The 18,713-nt window shown below is 41.1% G+C and overlaps 1 protein-coding gene across 3 annotated transcripts in view; it reads left to right on the top strand.

Moving 5' to 3' along the window:
- The window catches only part of LOC122748694 (interleukin 1 receptor accessory protein), a 154,957-nt gene extending 142,086 nt beyond the window's left edge, over positions 1–12,871 (top strand). The window contains exons 11-12 of one of the 3 annotated variants that reach the window (XM_043994553.1): positions 756–940; positions 9,236–9,376. In XM_043994553.1, the coding sequence (XP_043850488.1) occupies positions 756–940; positions 9,236–9,244 (194 nt within the window). In that variant the 3' untranslated portion in view covers positions 9,245–9,376. Of the gene's footprint in view, positions 1–755; positions 3,570–9,235 lie in introns of those variants that run through there. The other 2 variants (XM_043994551.1, XM_043994552.1) reach the window with 2 other exon arrangements.
- The last annotated feature ends 5,842 nt before the right edge of the window (positions 12,872–18,713 follow it).

The following is an 18,713-nucleotide window of genomic DNA, read 5'->3' as shown; positions in this document are numbered from 1 at the left end:
TCCGTGTCCTATAGAGTTGTCCTCAGTCATTGTCTCAATCAAAGTGAGCAGGTTTTTCAGAGCTGATTATCCTTACACTAGTGCTGTTACTGTGTAGACTTTCTCCTGACCCTCCTCACTTCCCTTAGCAGCCATTCATATACATCCTCCCAGGTTTCACTGAAAACATTTTGCTCATCATTTTTTACAGGACAATAGTATCCCATCACATTCATATACTAGCACTTGTTTATCCATTTCCTAATTTAGCTGCATCCCCATAGTTAACAATTCTTTGGCACCACAAAAATAATTGAATGGGTGTATAGGTGGATATATACACATATATACAAATATGTACACATATCTACACACACATATATACAATGGCTATATACATACCTATTGTATATGTGTGTACATGTAGACATACATATATATATGTGTGTCTACATGCACACACACACACACACACACACACACACACACACACACACAAACATCTCCTTTTCCTCAGAACTGGGTTCTAAGCCAAAGCTCCCAGGGAGACAGAACGCTCCCATTTCAGTCTGGCCTGACATCTCTTTTCTTTGGGAAAGTTTTGTTCCATTGCTCAATTGGACAATGTGTGTCTGGGGAGCCCTGTGTAAAGGCCTCATCGTAGCCTTGTTGGCTGGCACTTCTCCTAACTTTGGAGACTCTTCTCCTGTGGATACTCAGAGTGAGTGTGACCTAGTTTCCACCCCCACTAACTATCATGATCTTTTTTCTCTTAGTTGTCACAGATGAGACTCTGAGCTTCATTCAGAAAAGCAGACGCCTGCTGGTTGTCCTGAGTCCAAACTACATCCTTCAGGGGACCCAGAGCCTCCTGGAGCTTAAAGCTGGCCTGGAAAGCATGGCCTCTAGGGGCAACATCCACGTCATTTTAGTGCAGTACAAAGCAGTCAAGGAGACCAAGGTGAAGGAGCTGAAGCGGGCACAGACGGTGCTCACGGTCATTAAGTGGAAAGGGGAGAAGTCCAAGTACCCCCAAGGCAGGTTCTGGAAGCAGCTGCAGGTGGCCATGCCTGTGAAGAAGAGGCCTAGTCGGTCCAGCAGCGAGGAGCAAGGCCTCTCCTATTCCTCCTTAAAAAATGTCTGAGGGCAAAAGAGTTAGGGAACGTGTGGCGAGAGATTGCTCCTGGTCTTTTTGCTTTTTTGGGGTCAGCCAAAGGCAGGCTTTTGTGCAAAAGAACTTCGGGGTATTGTCCCCTACCTAACTCCCTCCAGGAAATATCAGAGATAGGAATAGGGCTGATTTATGACGTCAATTTGAGCAGATGCTTTGTCCTCTGAAGACAGCCTAGGATGCTCTAGGATGACTGTTCAAAAATGGTAGCTGTGTAGTCACCTAGAGTCAATGGCCAGGAAAGGTCCTGGTGGGTGTGTGTCCAGCATCAGAACTTCCCAGCCCAATTTATAAAAGCTACTTCTTTGTATTCCATCTCTGCCTCCCCCTGTCCACCCAAGGAAAGCTCTTCCCAGCACTCCAGGGACCCCTTTTGTAAACAAGCAGTCCAAGAATGAGTTGCTAGCTTGCTTCTTTCCTAATCTTTCAATACTTGTCCTTTAAGGGGAGGCCAGGACCCATGGGCTCTGAAGACCATCCCAAAGTCTAGGTTTTAGCTTCTGCCTTCTGATACCTCACCAACCACAAAACTCACTAACCTAGCACCTTTAAAGACTCTGATCTGGGAAAACACTGTGGCCAGAAATGCTATCTGCCCTTACTGCTGTTACAGAGTTGCCACATGTGTCTCTGACTCCCTACCATCCACAGGCAAGGACTACTCTTTGGGCAGACCTGGAATCCTAGCTGTTGTGACTCAGGTCTAATGGTACTTTGTAGTTTACAAGAGACTTTCCTTACATTGTCTCTTTGAAGCCTCATAGCAAATGTTAGTTAGCATTGCAGACATTGTTATACCCATATTCCTTCTGGGGCAGATAGAGGTTATGGCTAAGTGAGGTAAAACCAGGATTAGAACTCAAGACTTCAATACTAGGTCTGGTGCTTTCCACCTTACGCTTACTGACTTCTTAGGGATGCACTAATAATTGTATTTTTATTATCTTTACTATTATTAAATTTAAGGCCAGTGACTTCTCGGGTACATACCACTGATCTTATCTGTAGGGTCCTCTAGATCCTACTAGAAATATGCTATGGATTCTGGGAATCCAGGATAAGAGGATGCTAGAAAGAATTGCTTCTGTCTAGGGAAAAAAAAAAAAAAGAAAAGAAAAGAAACGCTCTCCTCATGGTCTCAGGTGTGGGGACCAAACCAAAACGGGATGTTTTCAAGGGGTTGTCTAAATCCTCAAATACAGCTCCCTAACTGTGTACTTTTTGTCCACTTATAGGCAAGATCCCTATTTTCCTTCCAGCACAAGTCACCTTTGGAAAGCCACTGGTTAGGAAACAGACATTTCATGGAAAATGAAATGTCTCAAAGTCAGCAACAAATCAAAAATAAAGCCCCCTTTTTGTTTTTGTGTATATGTGTGTGAACACTCCCCCCCCATATTTCCACATGTGCCCAGAGCACCTTCACTAGAGTATGGGCATACTACCTTTAATATATATATACACATAAATGTATATAAAATACTATATATTTATCACACACACGCACATATATATACATACACACACACATACACATATGTGTATGTATGTATGTACTTTGCTCCCCATATGGTAAGTATTAAGTACTAAAGGTAGGATCAGCTTCAGTAAAAGAACATATTTGGGTAAGGTGCTTGGCTAGTGTCTTATGGGTAGGAAGGAATAGATCTGGGATTCCAACTCAGGTCCTTTGATGCCAAATTCACTCTGCCCACTTTCTGTGATACCGCAGAGAGGTAGCATGTGAAGGGGCTTTCTAAGCAATTTTGGCAAAATGTGGAAGTTATTTTTGCATTTCCTTTCTCTACATTGACACTTTGATGAGCATTTGTCCCTCCCCCCCCAGAATATGGGTCATTGGTTCTGAACCCCTGCCCCCTGTCACTGCATTACCTGTGTGGAGGTGACATCATTTTTGTTTCAATGGGTTGTGCCATATACAGGGCTCTTGTTCTCATCAGGAAGGGTCACATAAGTCAACCATTCTTGTTGAAGACTGTGGACTGAATTTCTGCTTGGCACTGGAGAAAGGAAGACAAACATCCCCTGAGTCCTGGGTCCAATGGCCCAGCACTTATCAGGACAGGCAGCCATTCTAGAGCCTTCTCTTGATCTCTTGATACAAATGAACCCACTAAAGATCTTTGTGTAAAGAGTGAGACTCAGTTGCCCATGAACCAGCCTGCTCTGGTGTTCTGGGTGTCCTGACCTCCTTGGCATTTTACAGAGTGGTCTAAACTACCCATCTAAGACTTTCTTTCCGGCAGGGTGTGGAGGTTGGTCAATCCCATTGGCTGGTTTATACTGATTAAGTTAGTTGTTCAGATTCATTCTTTCTTTCTTTTTTTCTTTCTTTCTTTCTTTCTTTCTTTCTTTCTTTCTTTCTTTCTTTCTTTCTCTCTCTCTCTCTCTCTCTCTTTCTTTCTCTTTCTTTCTCTTTCTTTCTCTCTCTTTCTTTCTTTCTTTCTTTCTTTCTTTCTTTCTTTCTTTCTTTCTTTCTTTCTTTCTTTCTTCTTTCTTTCTTTCTTTCTTTCTTTCTTTCTTTCTTTCTTTCTTTCTTTCTTTCTTTCTTTCTTTCTTTCTTTCTTTCTTTCTTTCTTTCTTTCTTTCATTTTTTGCAGGGCAATTAGGGTTAAGTGACTTGCCCAGGGTCATACAGCTAGTAGGTGTCAAGTGTCTGAGGCTAGACTTGAACTCAGGTCCTCCTGAATCCAGGGCTGGTGCTCTATCCACTGTGCCACCTAGCTGCCCCAGTTGTTCAGATTTCTGAAAAGAAGATTTCAATTTAAAGAAAACTTTACCTCTTTAGACATGGTAAAATTTGTGCCTTAAACACTGGACTTCTTTTTTTTTTCCCTTTGCTGATACTGCCTTGATGGGGAGGGGGTCTAACTGTGACATCACACACCCACTAGAGACAATAAAGAAGAAAGGCAATGTCAATGTCATCTTAGGTTTAACCTGCCCTACCCAAAGTACCAAGGACAAGGCCTCGTGGAGCCTTTCCTGCACTTCTCCATGGAGTCAGGCATGGAAAAGAACCTTGTCTTAAAAGGCTAGGGTCTAAGCTAAAATCCACACTCCCTCCCTGGCAAATGACTTGGCCTGCTTAGGCCTGGAGTGGTACTGGTAGCCAAGTGGGCACCCACTGGTTTGTTTCATGTTGAGCTTTCTCTCTTCTGGTTCTTACCCTTGCATTGGATTTGTCCAAATGCACCCTCTTGAGTCTTGCTGCTGATGCTGCTGCCTGTAAGGGAACATTGAGATCTTGGAATGTAATTTCTGCCCCCAAGAGGGACAGACAGAGGGTGTGTGTGTGTGTGCACATGCACACACACGCTTTGGAGGGGGTGGCGAAGGGAGGAGGGCAGTCACAAGCAGGAAGAGGGCTTTTCAAGTACAAGGTCTTTCTGAATCCGAGTGGACCCAGAGCCCTAGAAAAGATAAGTCACTATGTCAGATACCATAGAAATGGACGACATTCCCTTGTGTAACTTAGCAGAAGTTGACAGAAAGCTAAATCTAATCTGAAAGGTAGGCTATCAGTTTGACTCAGTTTTACTTGTTCATTGAATATTTTTTTCTGTATGTTTTCATATTTGGAGATTGTCAAAATCTCTGTATTTTTGTATTTTTTTCAGTTTGTTTTGTAAATTTGTTTATTTTTTAAAAATAAACCATTTATTTTCCATTTTGAATTTCAGTTGTGCATATTTCTTTTTTTTTTTAAGTTTTCTTTAGGTATTTAGGTACCAAGATGAGATCAACCCTTCATGATGGCATGTGACCTGTGAGACATAACAGGGCAGGGGGAGAGTTTGACTTAGAGAAGACTTTTGTACCTGGGGCATATCTGAGAATAAGTCCTGATCATGATTGAGAATAGATAATACATAGGAGCATAAGTGAAAGCAAAGATAGAGATGGCAAACCCCAAATGCCAGGACAGCTTAGAGATTCTTTGTCATTTCAACGACTTTAGAAAACACCACTTTAAGTTGTCCATTCTCCTTGTCAAATGTGACCAGCTTCATGCATAACTTTACCTCCGACTTAAATTATCAAGGGGAATGGTAAGAGGACAGATAGAGCAAGTAATCCATCTCCATGCATTCAGCAAGGGATTCTCAGAAGTCACATCATTACTTAGTCCCAGTGGCAGGATAGGATCTCAGGGATCTGGAGTCTAAGGTGAATACTCAATCCAGCACATTACTTCTCACTGCCTTTTAAAAGCTTGTCTTCCACCCCAGGCCATGATGCTGAGTTTTAGACCTAGATCTAGAACTGGAAAACCATCCTGGAATCAATCTATCCCAACCCATTTATTTTACAGAAGAAGGAAGCAATGCCTAGGTCAAGGAAGTGGTTTACCCAAAGTGAACCAGATAGTAAGTAGCACAGGTACTAGGGAATTTGAACCCAGAGCTTGAGAATACCTAAAAAAAGAGTGTTCCCTCATAAAGGTGACAGGGTACCCTATCCTAAGTGGCTTGGATTCAGATCCCTTGGGGCATCATTTCAAATTTTATCCCTGATTGATGGCTGCTCAGGCTTCTTTCATTTCTCAGCACTCAATCTCCATGTTTGATAGTCTGTGTCCAATGCTGGAGCTCCAACGTAGTTCCGGGGTTGAGACAAAAAGGTCAAAGTGATTCAGAGGCATTTTCATCTCCACCAGATGCACATGTCCAAATAAGAAGATTTTAAGAGAAGAGCTGTCACTGTGTAACAAATCCTCACAATCAAATAGGATTTTTAAACTCTCCAGCCAAATTGTATCTTCTACCCAGGTAAACATCCTGCCCCATAATCCCCTTCTTTCACTCCATCAATATTCTGTTCACTCAACATTAAAATGTTAGACAGAGATTTAGGGTTGCTATCTTTTATACAGCTTGTCTGGATAGCAACTGAGAGGATGTAACTAGAGTAATCTCCATGGTAACCTCCAGCAAGACTAGGGATGCTAGAAAGGGACAGTGCAGGTTGCTGATAAACCATGCCCTCAACTAAGAATCTGCACTTTCAAGCCAGGTTAGAAGCTTGCAAATAGAATTCAAAATTCTTGCTTTTCTGCTACCCCTACTTCAATACACATGTACCCACATGCGTGCGTGTGCACGTGCATACACACACACATCTTTTAAACAACAAGTAATATTTACCCTGTATAATTACCCAAATCATTCACCAGCTTTGGCTCCAGCTAACTTTTGGCTGTTTCTAAAATAACAGATTTGCTTTGAAAGACAGAGATTTAGCATTGTATAAGTTTTTGAAAATGTCTGAGGATCATTGTAGGCAATAGTTTAAAGAGGAAATCCAAACATGTTTTAAATTAAGATAGTATCTTGGAACAAGTGTATAGAGACTACTTAAAAGGCCGCAATACCTTTCATTGGGTTCCTAAGTCCATGTGTGTTTGTTTAGAAAATCTGTCTTATATTTCATAGAATGTGGGTCATGGAAAGCATTTTCCCTATTATGGAAGCCATCACAATACATATTCACCAAGTGAGCCATTAGTCAGTCAGTAAACATTTAGTAAGTGCTTATTATATGCTAGAACTATGTTGAGCACTGGAAATGCAAAGAAATGCAAAAGACAAGGCGGGGTTCAAGGAGCTCCTAGTCTAATAGAGGAGAAAACATGACCACAACAATGCACAAATTAGATATGGATGAATTGGAAACTATCTCCAGAGGAGAAGTACAAGCCCTGAATGGGCTATCTGGAAAGGCTTCCTGTAGAAGGTGAGCTTTTAGCTGAGACTTGAAGGAAGCCAGGAAAACCAGGAGGCAGGGAAGAAGAAGTCCAGCATTCCAGGTGGAGGGGACAACCAGAGAAAGTGGCTCCTAGTTAGGAGATGGAGTGTCCGATGTGAGGTACAGGAGGAGTACGATGGTCTGCATTGGAGAGGATGTGGGAGTAGGGAGAGGAAACAAGGTGCAGAGCCTAAGAAGGCTTGTGGGGGAAGTTGGGGGAAGGGAGGCTGTGTTACAAAAGGCCTTGAATGCCAATCAGATATTTTTTTATTTGATCCTAGAGGAGATATGGAGTTGCTGGAGTTTACTGAACAGGCAGGGGATACGGTCAGACCTGTACTCATCTAATAAGATCACTTTGAGTGGAGATGGCCTTGTGGACTGGAGTGGGAAATTGTCTTCTGGCTGACAAACCAACCAGCGCACTATTGCAATAGTCCAGGTGTGAGGAGTGAGCACCTGTACCTGGATGGTACAGGTATCAGAGGAGAGAAGAGGGTGTCTTTGTTATAAATAGCAACCTGATAAGCCCTGGCAACAGATTAGATGTAGGTGGAAGGTAAGAGCATGAGGAGTTGAGAATGACACCTAGGCTGTAAATCTCAATCGCTAGTCTATCTAAACTAGAGGAGATAAGGGAAGGCAGAAGAAAGGAAAAAAAATGTAGATTTGGGGGCAAGAGGAATTTTGGCTTCTCTTGTAGGATATTTCTTTGAAAAAATGCTTACTGAGCTATTATCTCTCCCCTCCTGCCTTGTGGTGAAAGCCAGCCAACAGGTCTTTTGCTGAGCATGCATCTCTTTAGCTGTCATTAAAGATTCATGATCACTCCATTAATTGGAGAGAATTAATTTGATGAGCCACCTAGCTCTATTAAATCCCCGTCGGCTTCCTTGTGATCCAATTACCTGTAACTCATCAGCTTTCATTTATAGGCATATAAAGTATGGGACTGAGGTCATTCCTTTCACTGATAACAACTAAAATGGTGTCTTTGGGATCAAAGGAACATTTGCCAGCACTGCTTTTGAAAGTGCTCCATGTATTTTTTAAAAAACCTTAAAAAGGACGACTTTCCAACAAAAAGGACAGTGCATTTTCTAAGCGCTGAGCTAGTAGGGCCCGCTCCAAAGTAAATAATTGTACTTGACATTTATATGGCTCTTTACAATTCAAAAATGCTATAGGAGCATTATTTCACTTGAGGACAGTAGCAACTAAGAGAGGTGGGCATGGCAGGTTTGGTTAGTATCCTCAGAGGAAGCCCATGAAGTGCCATGCACATGCCTCATTGTAGTTGAGGCATCTGGAGCTCAGAGACAGCGAGTTCCTTGACCATGGCCATCCAGCTCATCAGCATCGGAGGCGAGATTCAGTGTCAGGCCTGCCCTGACTCCATACCCAGCACTAATTTACTTTAGAATACGAGTTCTTCTGAGATATGGTCTAGTATTCTCTCTCTTTCTGGAGAACTCAGCTTTCTTTTCTCAAATGCAACAGAGAAAATGTCTCAATTGGGAACCAGGGTAGAGAGTTTTGACTTCTGATCCCCTATCCTTAATGATTGCCGAATAGAATGTTTTCCAGGTAGATGGGGGTGAGCTGACCCTTGTCACCTGTCCTTAGGAAGCATGACATATTGGGCCCTATTTATCTATCAGTATATATGGAGAGAAGGAAATGCATGTGTATGTATATATACATGCATATATACATATGTATATATGTGTACACACATTACATACACAAATACATGTGTATATGCAAAAACAAATATCAAATATATATATATATACATATATATATATATATATATACATATATACATATATATATATATATATATATATATATATATATATATATATATATACTTGCATATGTTTCTACCTGTAAAAGTAACAGATATAAAATATAGGTTGATTATCTATGTATATCTATCTATCTACCTATCTATCTATCTCTATCCTTTCATCATCTATCCATCCATACATCCATCTATGTGTCTATCTATTTACTCTTTTTCTGTTATATTAACTCTATTTCATTTCCCCTCTATCCCTCTCCATTGATCTCTCCCTTATAACACAGAATAAAAAAGAATGAGAGAAAAAAATATTTAAGCAAAACCAAACAATGTGTCAACTAGATCTGACAGTATATGCCAAATTCCATAAGCTTAGTCCTCTACCTCTGTCAAGGAAGGAGTTGCATTTTCTCTACTCTTGTTGAAAGCCAAATCTTGGCCTTGTAATCATTGTGTAGCCTTTTGCTAGTCTGCTCTCTTTCTCTCTCTTTTCTGCCTTTCTTGTCTAGACACTGTAGAAGCTGTTTTTGACTTCATTCAGAGAAGCCGGAGGATGATAGTGGTCCTCAGCCCTGATTACCTGACAGAGAAGAGCATCAGTCTGCTGGAGTTTAAGCTGGGAGTTTTATGCCAGAACTCCATTGCCACCCAGCTTGTGGTGGTGGAGTACCGGCCCCTGGAGCACCCGCACCCTAGCATCCTCCAGCTGAAGGACTCTGTCTCCTTTGTGAGCTGGGAGGGCGAGAGATCCAAACGTTCAGGCTCCAGATTCTGGAAGGCCTTGCGCTTGGCTTTGCCTTTGAGGAGCTTAAGTGCAGGCTCAGGTTGGAATGAGAGCTGCTCCTCCCAGTCAGATATCAGCCTTGACCACATGCAGAGAAGGCGGGGCCGTTTGAAAGTGCCAACAGAGCCCCTGGGTTCAAGGAGAGCAGCAGGGGAAGCCGCAGCCCACCCAGGGGCAGCAGCCAAGCACCAAGGCAAGCCCTCAGGGGCTTGTCGATGTTGTGTCACCTACTGCAAAGGGGAGAAACCACTCAGGAACAAGAACAGAGCAGAGGCACCCATCCAACCTCAATGGGAGACTCACCTTTGCAAACCTGTCCCCCAGCAGGTGGGGACACATTGGGTTCAAAATGGTAACAGACTGAATACACCAGCTCCCCAGATCTCAGCCCTTGCCCTTCATCATTTCACAGATCTATCAAATAATAATGACTTCTATGTCCTCTGATCCCAAAGTGCCCTGGGTGCAGCTCTCCCTGTCTGCCCCATTTTTATGATGATCCAGTGGAAAAAATGAACATTTGGAACCACAGAGTGGGCCAGTCAATGGTGTCCTTTTTATTGCCACAATTTCTCATTCATTCCTAACAGACAAAAGCCCAAAGGGGCCCAGATTCATTCCCAACAACCTCAGAAGACCTTATAGATCTTGGGTTTGCATAAGAGGCTTACTTTGAGTATAGTACTTTAGAGCCAACCCTACTAATCACAACCTAAAGCTTGAGAAAAGAATTTCAAGTGGTTTTTAGTGAGCCCTTTCTATAGAATCCATGACTGCATGGTCAATTCAATGTGGGTCTGACTTGGAAGTGTACCTATGGGAGACACTGGTGCCTGGTAGAAACGGTTTTATACCAGAGAGAGGTTAAAATAGAGGGGAAAAACAAAAACAAGACAAAAAGAAAAATAAACAAAAACACAACCACCAACAACAACCACAAAAACTTGGCAGCTCCTCATTCATTCTGCTCCTCCCTCCCTCAAAGCACCAGAAATTCAACATACACTATCAGAAAGTGAAATATTTCTTCCTTTGCATAGTCATGTTCCCTAGACTATCAAATGATTATGTTAATAAAGTTATATTTTTTTGGCCTTTAATTTGTCCTAAACTTATGACCTCACTCCTTCCTTCCCATTTGGAACTATTTAAAATTTATACCAGAGTTAATTTATTTCTCTTTGGGGACTGTCGAAAATCGAGCCTTTTTCTAAGTCCTGACCCAGTTCAGGACCCAGGAGAGTGAAACAATCTGATTTAAGTGCCAGTACTTTGTACATTGATAAGTTTAGGAACAAACCAGTGCTGGACAGTCCAGAAAAGGAGAAAAAATAAGTATGAAAATTGACTTTAAAACCCTCAAATTTGGAACCTGGACATTGAATGTGTCAAATTAGATACAATTCAGGAAGAAACACGTGACTTTTCCAAAGATAGCCCAGCTGCCCAAATACATGTGATGTAAGAATTCCACATATTTCAAAGTGCCTTTTCCCACAATCCACTTCATTTTGAATGGCTGGGTTCTTAGGCATGGCATTGCATCTCTCTTGGTTCATAGATTTTCACCTGGGAAATTAATGGCAGGTTTTTTCTGAACATTTTCCTATGATGAATTATGGAAAATTATTAAAAGGGTACACTCACCTGGGAAGAATTGTTTTCTTGCTGCTATGATGTTTTAAAAAATGTAAAATATGTTTTGAAAAATTGCAGAACATTTGTTTTGTCATATCTATGTACATATATACACACATATATATGTAAATATCTTTGCTTGATAGCAGAAAATCAGAAATGCAGGAGAATAGAGGGCACGAAGCTATAGGAGCTGCATGTGGGTTCTCCATCCGTGAATGACTCACAGAGAGTGGAAAAGTCTAATCTTTCTCTAAACTTAGGATTGCTGACATGTTGCATGAAGGATGAATTTGAGTCAAAGCCTCAGAGATTCACACAAGAAGGTAATTTACCTAATGAGGTCATACACATAAGAATTCAACAACAATAAGCATTAACTACCTACTATAAGTCAGGCAGTATGTTAGAGGCTAAAGATACAAATTAAAAAAAAAAAAAAAACCAGCAACAACAAAAACCCACTGCCCTCAGTCAGCTTACATTCTATTGGGACAGACAAAATGCACACAACTAGGACAATGCAAAATAATTTGAAGGAGGGGAAAGGTCTGTATAGGGGCTAACAACTGAAAAACACTAAGATATTCAAGAGGCAAAAGGGAGGAGAAAGAGCATTCCAGGCATGGGCAATAGCCTGGGCAAAGCCATAGAGATACCAATGGAATATCACACACTCACTTCACAGGAAAAGGATTGTGGATTAAACGTTGGTCTTTGTCAGACATTCATGCATTTTTATGGAATAGTCAACACTGCTCCAATCTTGGAAGAACAGATGGTAAGAAGAAAGATAATTACCACCTCGCACAGAATTGCTCCAGAATACTATTGTTTGTGGTAATGTCAAACTGATTATTCCAGGTCCTGACAGAATGATTTTTCCTGATGAAAGTGAAGTCATTTTTATGGTTGTACAAGCATGCGAATATTAGAAATTCCACAACCTTTTGCCTTACTACTCCAAACAACTGTCATATCAGAGGCAGAGACAGAGACAGAGAAAAACAGAGACAATGGCAGAGACAGAAAGGAGAGAGAGAGAGAGAGAAAGTTGGAAACTAAATTACTGGTGGCCTATGGGAATTTGGAGGGAAATCCCAGGGCCCTCTCCAAGGCACTAGACAGGAAATATTTGAGAAGGCTAAGGAAGCCTCTGAAGCACTTTTCTCTGAAATAGAATTCTCTGGCAATCCCAGGACATTCTGAAGACCTGGCTGGTTATGTCTGAGCCACAAGTGGCAGACTTTCCCTTTTTAAAGGCGGCTCTACCATCACCTACTGGATGGTTTGCTCTTCTGATGTTGGTTCCTTGATCCTTTCATCTTCCTCCCCCTAGGATCACATGCCTATGTACATCATTAAACTGAGCTTGGTACCTGACGCCTACACTAATGAATTATATAGTAAGCTCTTAATAAATTCTTGTTAATTGACACAGGGACTAGACAGCCCTGTGGCATTCACCTCTGTGGCATTCACCCTGAGCTCTCCAATAACAGCTAAGGAGTCAATTACAAGTCTTCTTTTGCCTCTCTCTTATTTATTACAAATTGTCCTTTTCAAATAATCATATATTGCATTTGTAGAGCACTTTGAACATCATCATTTTATCACCTTAATTAATTCTCTTAACTACCATGTAAAGTGGGCATCACAATCCTTCTTTTACAGATGCATAAATAAACTCTGAAGCTTAAAGGGTTCCCATAACTTCCAGCAACCCAGTGTCATGGATGGGTTTTGAGTATGGAGCACACCATCATAGAGCAGAAAGATTAAAAAGATTGTTTGATCCAAAGTCAGGGTTCCAGTCCTGGTTCTTCCACTTACTCCCAGTGGGACCTTAGGGAAATGTCTCAAACTCTCAGTTTCCTCATCTGTAACAAATCAAGTTTGGATCTTGGGTCCTAATGGTCCTTTCTTGAGAATCCAGACAGACTTATGGTTATAGATTCAGAAATAGAATCTACAGCATGGTGCTCTCTGTTAGGAGACTAAATCAAGAGATGGAGAACATCACCAAGGAAAATTGAGTGAGTTAATGCATCAAGATGGTACCATGTGAGATACAGCTAGGTGGCGCAGTGGATAGAGCACCGGCCGTGGATTCAGGAGGACCTGAGTTCAAATCCAGCCTCAGACACTTGACACTAGCTGTGTGACCCCAAATGCCTCAAAAGAAAAAAAAAAAAGATGATAGCATGTGAAGGCCAATCAATCCAGAGACAATCAGATAGGAAGAGGTCAAAGCATGAAAGGCTTTTCATGCCAAGCATTAGATTTTATACTTGATTTTGGGGGCAAGGACAAGGCTCATAAAGGTAAAGTGACATATCCATAGTAATACAGCAGGTAGGATTCATAAACAGTTCTCTCCTCATTCCTTACACTATGCTCTTTTTATGACATAACTATGTCTCTCTCTCTCTCTCTCTCTCTCTCTCTCTCTCTCTCTCTCTCTTTTGTTTTGTGGGGCAATGAGGGTCAAGTGACTTGCCCAGGGTCACACAGCTAGTAAGTGTCAAGTGTCTAAGGCCGGATTTGAACTCAGGTCCTCCTAAATCCAGGGCCCATGCTTTACCCACTGCACCATCTAGCTGCCCCTATAAGTATGTCTCAAAGGCAAGATTGCTTCTATCTACAGGGCCGAGGGATGGCTACATTTGAAAAGAAAAGTACATTAGCTGATCTAGCAGGGTGGAGTATACTCCAGGCATTGACTATGGTCTGGGTAAGACAATGGAGACAGGAAATGGGAGAATAAGAACAAGGACTGATATTTAGGCCATCTTGTCTCTAAGACACCACATGAGTCGGAACAAAATAGCATAACCCTAGCAATTGAGGTTGAAGTTGGATGCAGCAGAAACTTTTTTAATTATCATTTTTTTAATTTTCTGGAATAAAACATTTTTAAAACATAGTACAATTTTAAAAAAAAGATTATTGTAAATGAAACTGCAAATCTACTATACACGATTTGCTATCACTTTGAAATCTGTAACAAAATTATCATTAATGACAGGGAAGAACAAGTTTACAATTTAATCTATAGGCTTTTACCATGGGGGATCACTTAAGTTTGGGGATTGGGGAAGGGTAAGGTTTTGAGAAGAAAAGATCATTACAAGGATCCCATTTGTGTGAAGCACTGGAACAAGAAGCATCAGCTAGACTGCTATGACAAGAGTCTGGAGAAGAAGAGGCAAGGTTGTACACCAGGGTAGTTATTATAGAATTGGAAGGAAGGAGGCAAAACTTAGAAATAGTGTCAGTCGAGGCCAGCTGGGTGGTGGTAGTGAATAAAGCACCAGCCCTGAATTCAGGAGGATCTGAATTCAAATCCATTCTCAGATACTTGACACTTACTAGCTGTGTGACCCTGGGCAAGTCACTTAACCCTCATTGCCCTGAAAAAAGGGGCAAATTTAAAAAAAGGAAGGAAGGAAGGAAGGAAGAAAGGAAGAAAGGAAGAAAGAAAAAAGTGTCAGTATTGCACGGATAGGCCTTGGTAGCTGATTGGATGTGAATTTACAAGTCAAATGCTTCTCCAAACTCCTCCCAAACTTAAATGACTTAGAGGGCTGGTGTGATCTGAAAAGAAATGGAGACCTTGGAGGATAGACACCTTGCAGAGCAAGAGTATGGGTCCAACGTTGGCCATGCTCAGTTTGAGAGGGCAACAGGACAGATGAAAGGAAATAGCCTGCAGGCAGGTGAAAAGAGGGACCTGAACTTCTGGACAGCAGTGGTTGGAGATAGACAAAGATAGCACCTGCAGAAGGAGAAATTGAGGGTATGAGACTGAATGAGGTCACTAATGAGAAAGGGAACCTGTAAGGATAGGAAGAGCACAAGGAACTATCAAGCAGAGGGAATCAGAGTGAGCAAAGAAGCTGAAGGAGGACCCTGAGAAGGAAAGAACCCAAAAGCCAAAGGGGTAGAGAGTCTCATGAGAGTGATATTGTTTACTGGGGTCACAAACTGGAGGAAAGCTCAAGGAAAGTGAAACTAAGAGAAGACCAATGGGCAAAAGTATTAACCTTGGAGTGAAGACGTTCAGTGGCGTGATGGAGATGTGATCCACAGTGGGAGTGATCCAGAACTGAGGGAAACACATGTGATTTTCACAGTGGCCTTGCTTCTTTTCTGAGAGCTGGGCTTTTCAATGCTCTTTTAATGGTTTGTTTTTTTAATAACATAGCAGAGAAGAAAATGAAGGCAAGCAAACAAACCTCTATTAAGGCCTTACTATGTGCCAGGCATGGTGCTAAGCATATCTAAATTATTCTCTCATTTGATCTTCACAAAAGACATGGGGAGTTGGTGTTATGATCTCCATTTTATAGTTGCTGAAACGATAACTTAGGGTAACACAGCTGCTAAGTGTCCAAGGATGGATTCCAACTTGGATCCTTTTAATTACAGGCTAATACTCTACCCACTGAACCTGCCAGATATATTTTGTTCAGAGGTACCAATCTCCTGGAGCAGGAGAATGGCAGGTACTTTTTTTTTTTTTTTTTGGCGGGGCAATGGGGGTAAAGTGACTTGCCCAGGGTCACACAGCTAGTAAGTGTCAAATGTCTGAGGCCGGATTTGAACTCAGGTACTCCTGAATCCAGGGCCAGCGCTTTAACCCCTGCGCCATCTAGCTGCCCCTCAGAGATATTTTGTGCAGAGCACAGAGCAGAGAATATCACTGGGTTTACAAAGGTCTTGGGTTCAAATCCTTGGGGTTCACTTTCATTATCTATAAAATGAAAGGAGGGTTAAATGACTTATGAGGTCTCTTCCAATTCTCAGTCTATGATCCTCGCTTCCCAATTTCCAATCTTTGTATCCTTTCTTCAATATTGTGTATGTGCTGTTAGCTTCCAGTCAAAGCAGGCTATTTACCTGGCTTTCAACAAGTTGTCTGTGCCTTGCTTTGGGTGCTTCAGGCAGTAGCAAAGAAGCATGCTTAAGACTGGGACTGCCCCAAGGAGCAAGAAGCAGGTGAATATCAAATGACAACTCATATTTGGGTATTACAATGTCTCAGAACTTATTAAAACTAAGAAAGGTAACTGAGGAAAAACCAACCACTACCAGTTTAGTTGTCAACTTCCACATCTGTATACAATGTCTACAAGAAAAATGTACTGCTAGATGGCACGTTGGATAGATCCCTAGAACTGGAGTCACAAAGAGCTGAGTTTAAATCCTGCTTCAGATAAATATTAGGTGTGTGACCCTAGGCAAGTCAATTAAACTCTGTTTGCCTCAGTTTCCTCATTCATAAAATGGATGTAATAATAGTTCCTACTTCCCTGAGTCATTATGAAGGTAAAATGAGATAATATTTATGTGCAATAATATAATTACAATATTTATAGGTTCAATGATTTCTTACTCTTTGTTATCCCATTTGAGGTTTTCTTGGCAAAGATATTGGAGTTGTTTGCCATTTCCTTCCCCAGCTTATTTTATTGATGAGGAACTGAGGTAAACAGGGTAAAATACCTCGGCCAATGTCACCCACCTAGGAAGTATCTGATGCCGAATTTGAACTCAGCAAGATGAGTCTTCCATGCCCAGTACTCCATCCACTGTGACATCTAGCTGCCCATTTCTAATACTGAATAAGATAAATGTAAAATATTTGCAAACTTTGAAGTCCTATATAAATAGGATTGTTCTGATTTTTAGATGAGAATTCTCAGTGGGAATAGGGAGGCTTTTACCAGTGATATCCAACAGCAGAGTATTCCTGTAACATCCTATGTATATGAAAGATGTAGAGAATGCATTGTGCTTATTGTTTATCATTTTTTAAAATGCACACTTGATTGATGGAACAAAATTGTGCCAAAAAACTCTCCTCTAACAGAATATCTTTCCTCATATGCAGCAGAATTATACAATATTGTTTTTAAAATGTAAAAAAAGAGATCACCTTGTTTGAGGGTGCTGTTATCAGTTATAACCAGAAGGGTCTAAGTAGAGATGTATGTGTTCACCAAAGGTCATTGACCCACTCACAGAGAAGAACTTGGCAAGAGCATCAGCTCTGCAGTCAGAAGACCTGGGTTCAGGTACCATTTCCAATGCTTATTACCTATGATAGCTTGGACAAAGTATTAAACTTTCCAGGGCCTCAGTTTCTTCATGGTCTAAAAGACCAATGAAGTTCTTTCAACTCTTAAATTTATGAGTGTATGTAAGATCCAGTGTATGACCAAGAGGGGTTCCCTGTATACTGTGAGGTCCTTGTAACGATTGGAATGACGCCATCTGCTGGAGACTTACTGTAGAAGAGTTCCACCCATGAAGTGAAGGTCTTTGAGGGCAAGACCAGGAGTCTTTTCTTTGGTGTCAGGAAGTGACGTTGGCTAGTGGGAGGAAGAAGGAAGAGACTGGCGCTCGGTCTCGCTCTCTTTCCTTTGGACTCTGGTGGAGAGCAGAGCTAGAAATGTGCTCTCCCTTTAATAGATAGGAATCTAGGCCTTTCTCTCTCTCTTTACCAAATTCTTATTCTCCTTAATAAATACTTATAAGTCTAACTCTTGCTAAAGCTTATAATTTATTGGCGACCACTCATTGGATATTTTAGACAGACTAGCTAGAATTTTAGCCCTTAACATCCTGGACATGTCATTGGGTACAGTTTGCATAGTCCTGGTCACATCAAGCCTCAGGTCACTGCAGAGCATCACAAATTATTGATAATGAATAAAAAGAGCTTAACAAAACCATCTATATATGAACAATTAAATGGATGACAAATGCCTATTGTCTATGAGCTATAGTTAGATAAAATATAATTCATGTTATCACTACATAGATTTGTAAACAATGAGTCACCCTTGAATTAAACTAGAGAAAAGTACAGTCTCTTTTTATACCCCGAAATTCTCCCTGAAAGTTCCATCTTTTTAATACTAATATTTTAATATTCTACTGGTATTTTATAGGTGTTAATCATGGAACAGTACAATTTTCAAAGATGACAAAATTACTCAAGAGAATGGAGAGATACTTTATAGGTAGAAGTAGTTTGTGACACACAAAAAAGTAAAAAAAAAATGAATAATAACAGAAATGCATGATGGAAAATGAAGACAGACTGACCATTTGGTGAGAGTTAGAAATCACGGATGGGTAGTCTATGTGCTACATTTGTATGTTGTTTGTGTTAAGGCAAAACAAGGAATGCTTTCAGCACACTTGAGGGACCCACTCTGTCAAATTTAGGGCAGGATATGCACCAGAGTCAGGAAGGCTGGGCACAATTAGATGGACTGAGGTTTACATTACTGAAGGGACATCCAGATGGATAAGATGATCTTGGTGGATATTGATTATTTTTATAGTATTTCAAGTCTCCAAAGCACCTTCCTCACAATAATCCTGAGAGACAGTGCAGATATTATTCCCTGGGTCCAGATAAAAAAACAGCCTCAGAGAGATTAAGTGGTTTGCCCAAGGTGGCATTGCTTCTCAGTGACAAATATGGGACTTTAACAAACCAACCTGCATGGCCAAGTCAGCACTAAGGGTCTGGGTATCTCACCAGGCAG

Source organism: Dromiciops gliroides, chromosome 3, assembly GCF_019393635.1.
Source record: "Dromiciops gliroides isolate mDroGli1 chromosome 3, mDroGli1.pri, whole genome shotgun sequence".
Lineage (NCBI taxonomy): Eukaryota > Metazoa > Chordata > Mammalia > Microbiotheria > Microbiotheriidae > Dromiciops > Dromiciops gliroides.
Note: the sequence above shows the minus strand (reverse complement) of the source record. Positions and strands in the feature narration are given on the sequence as shown.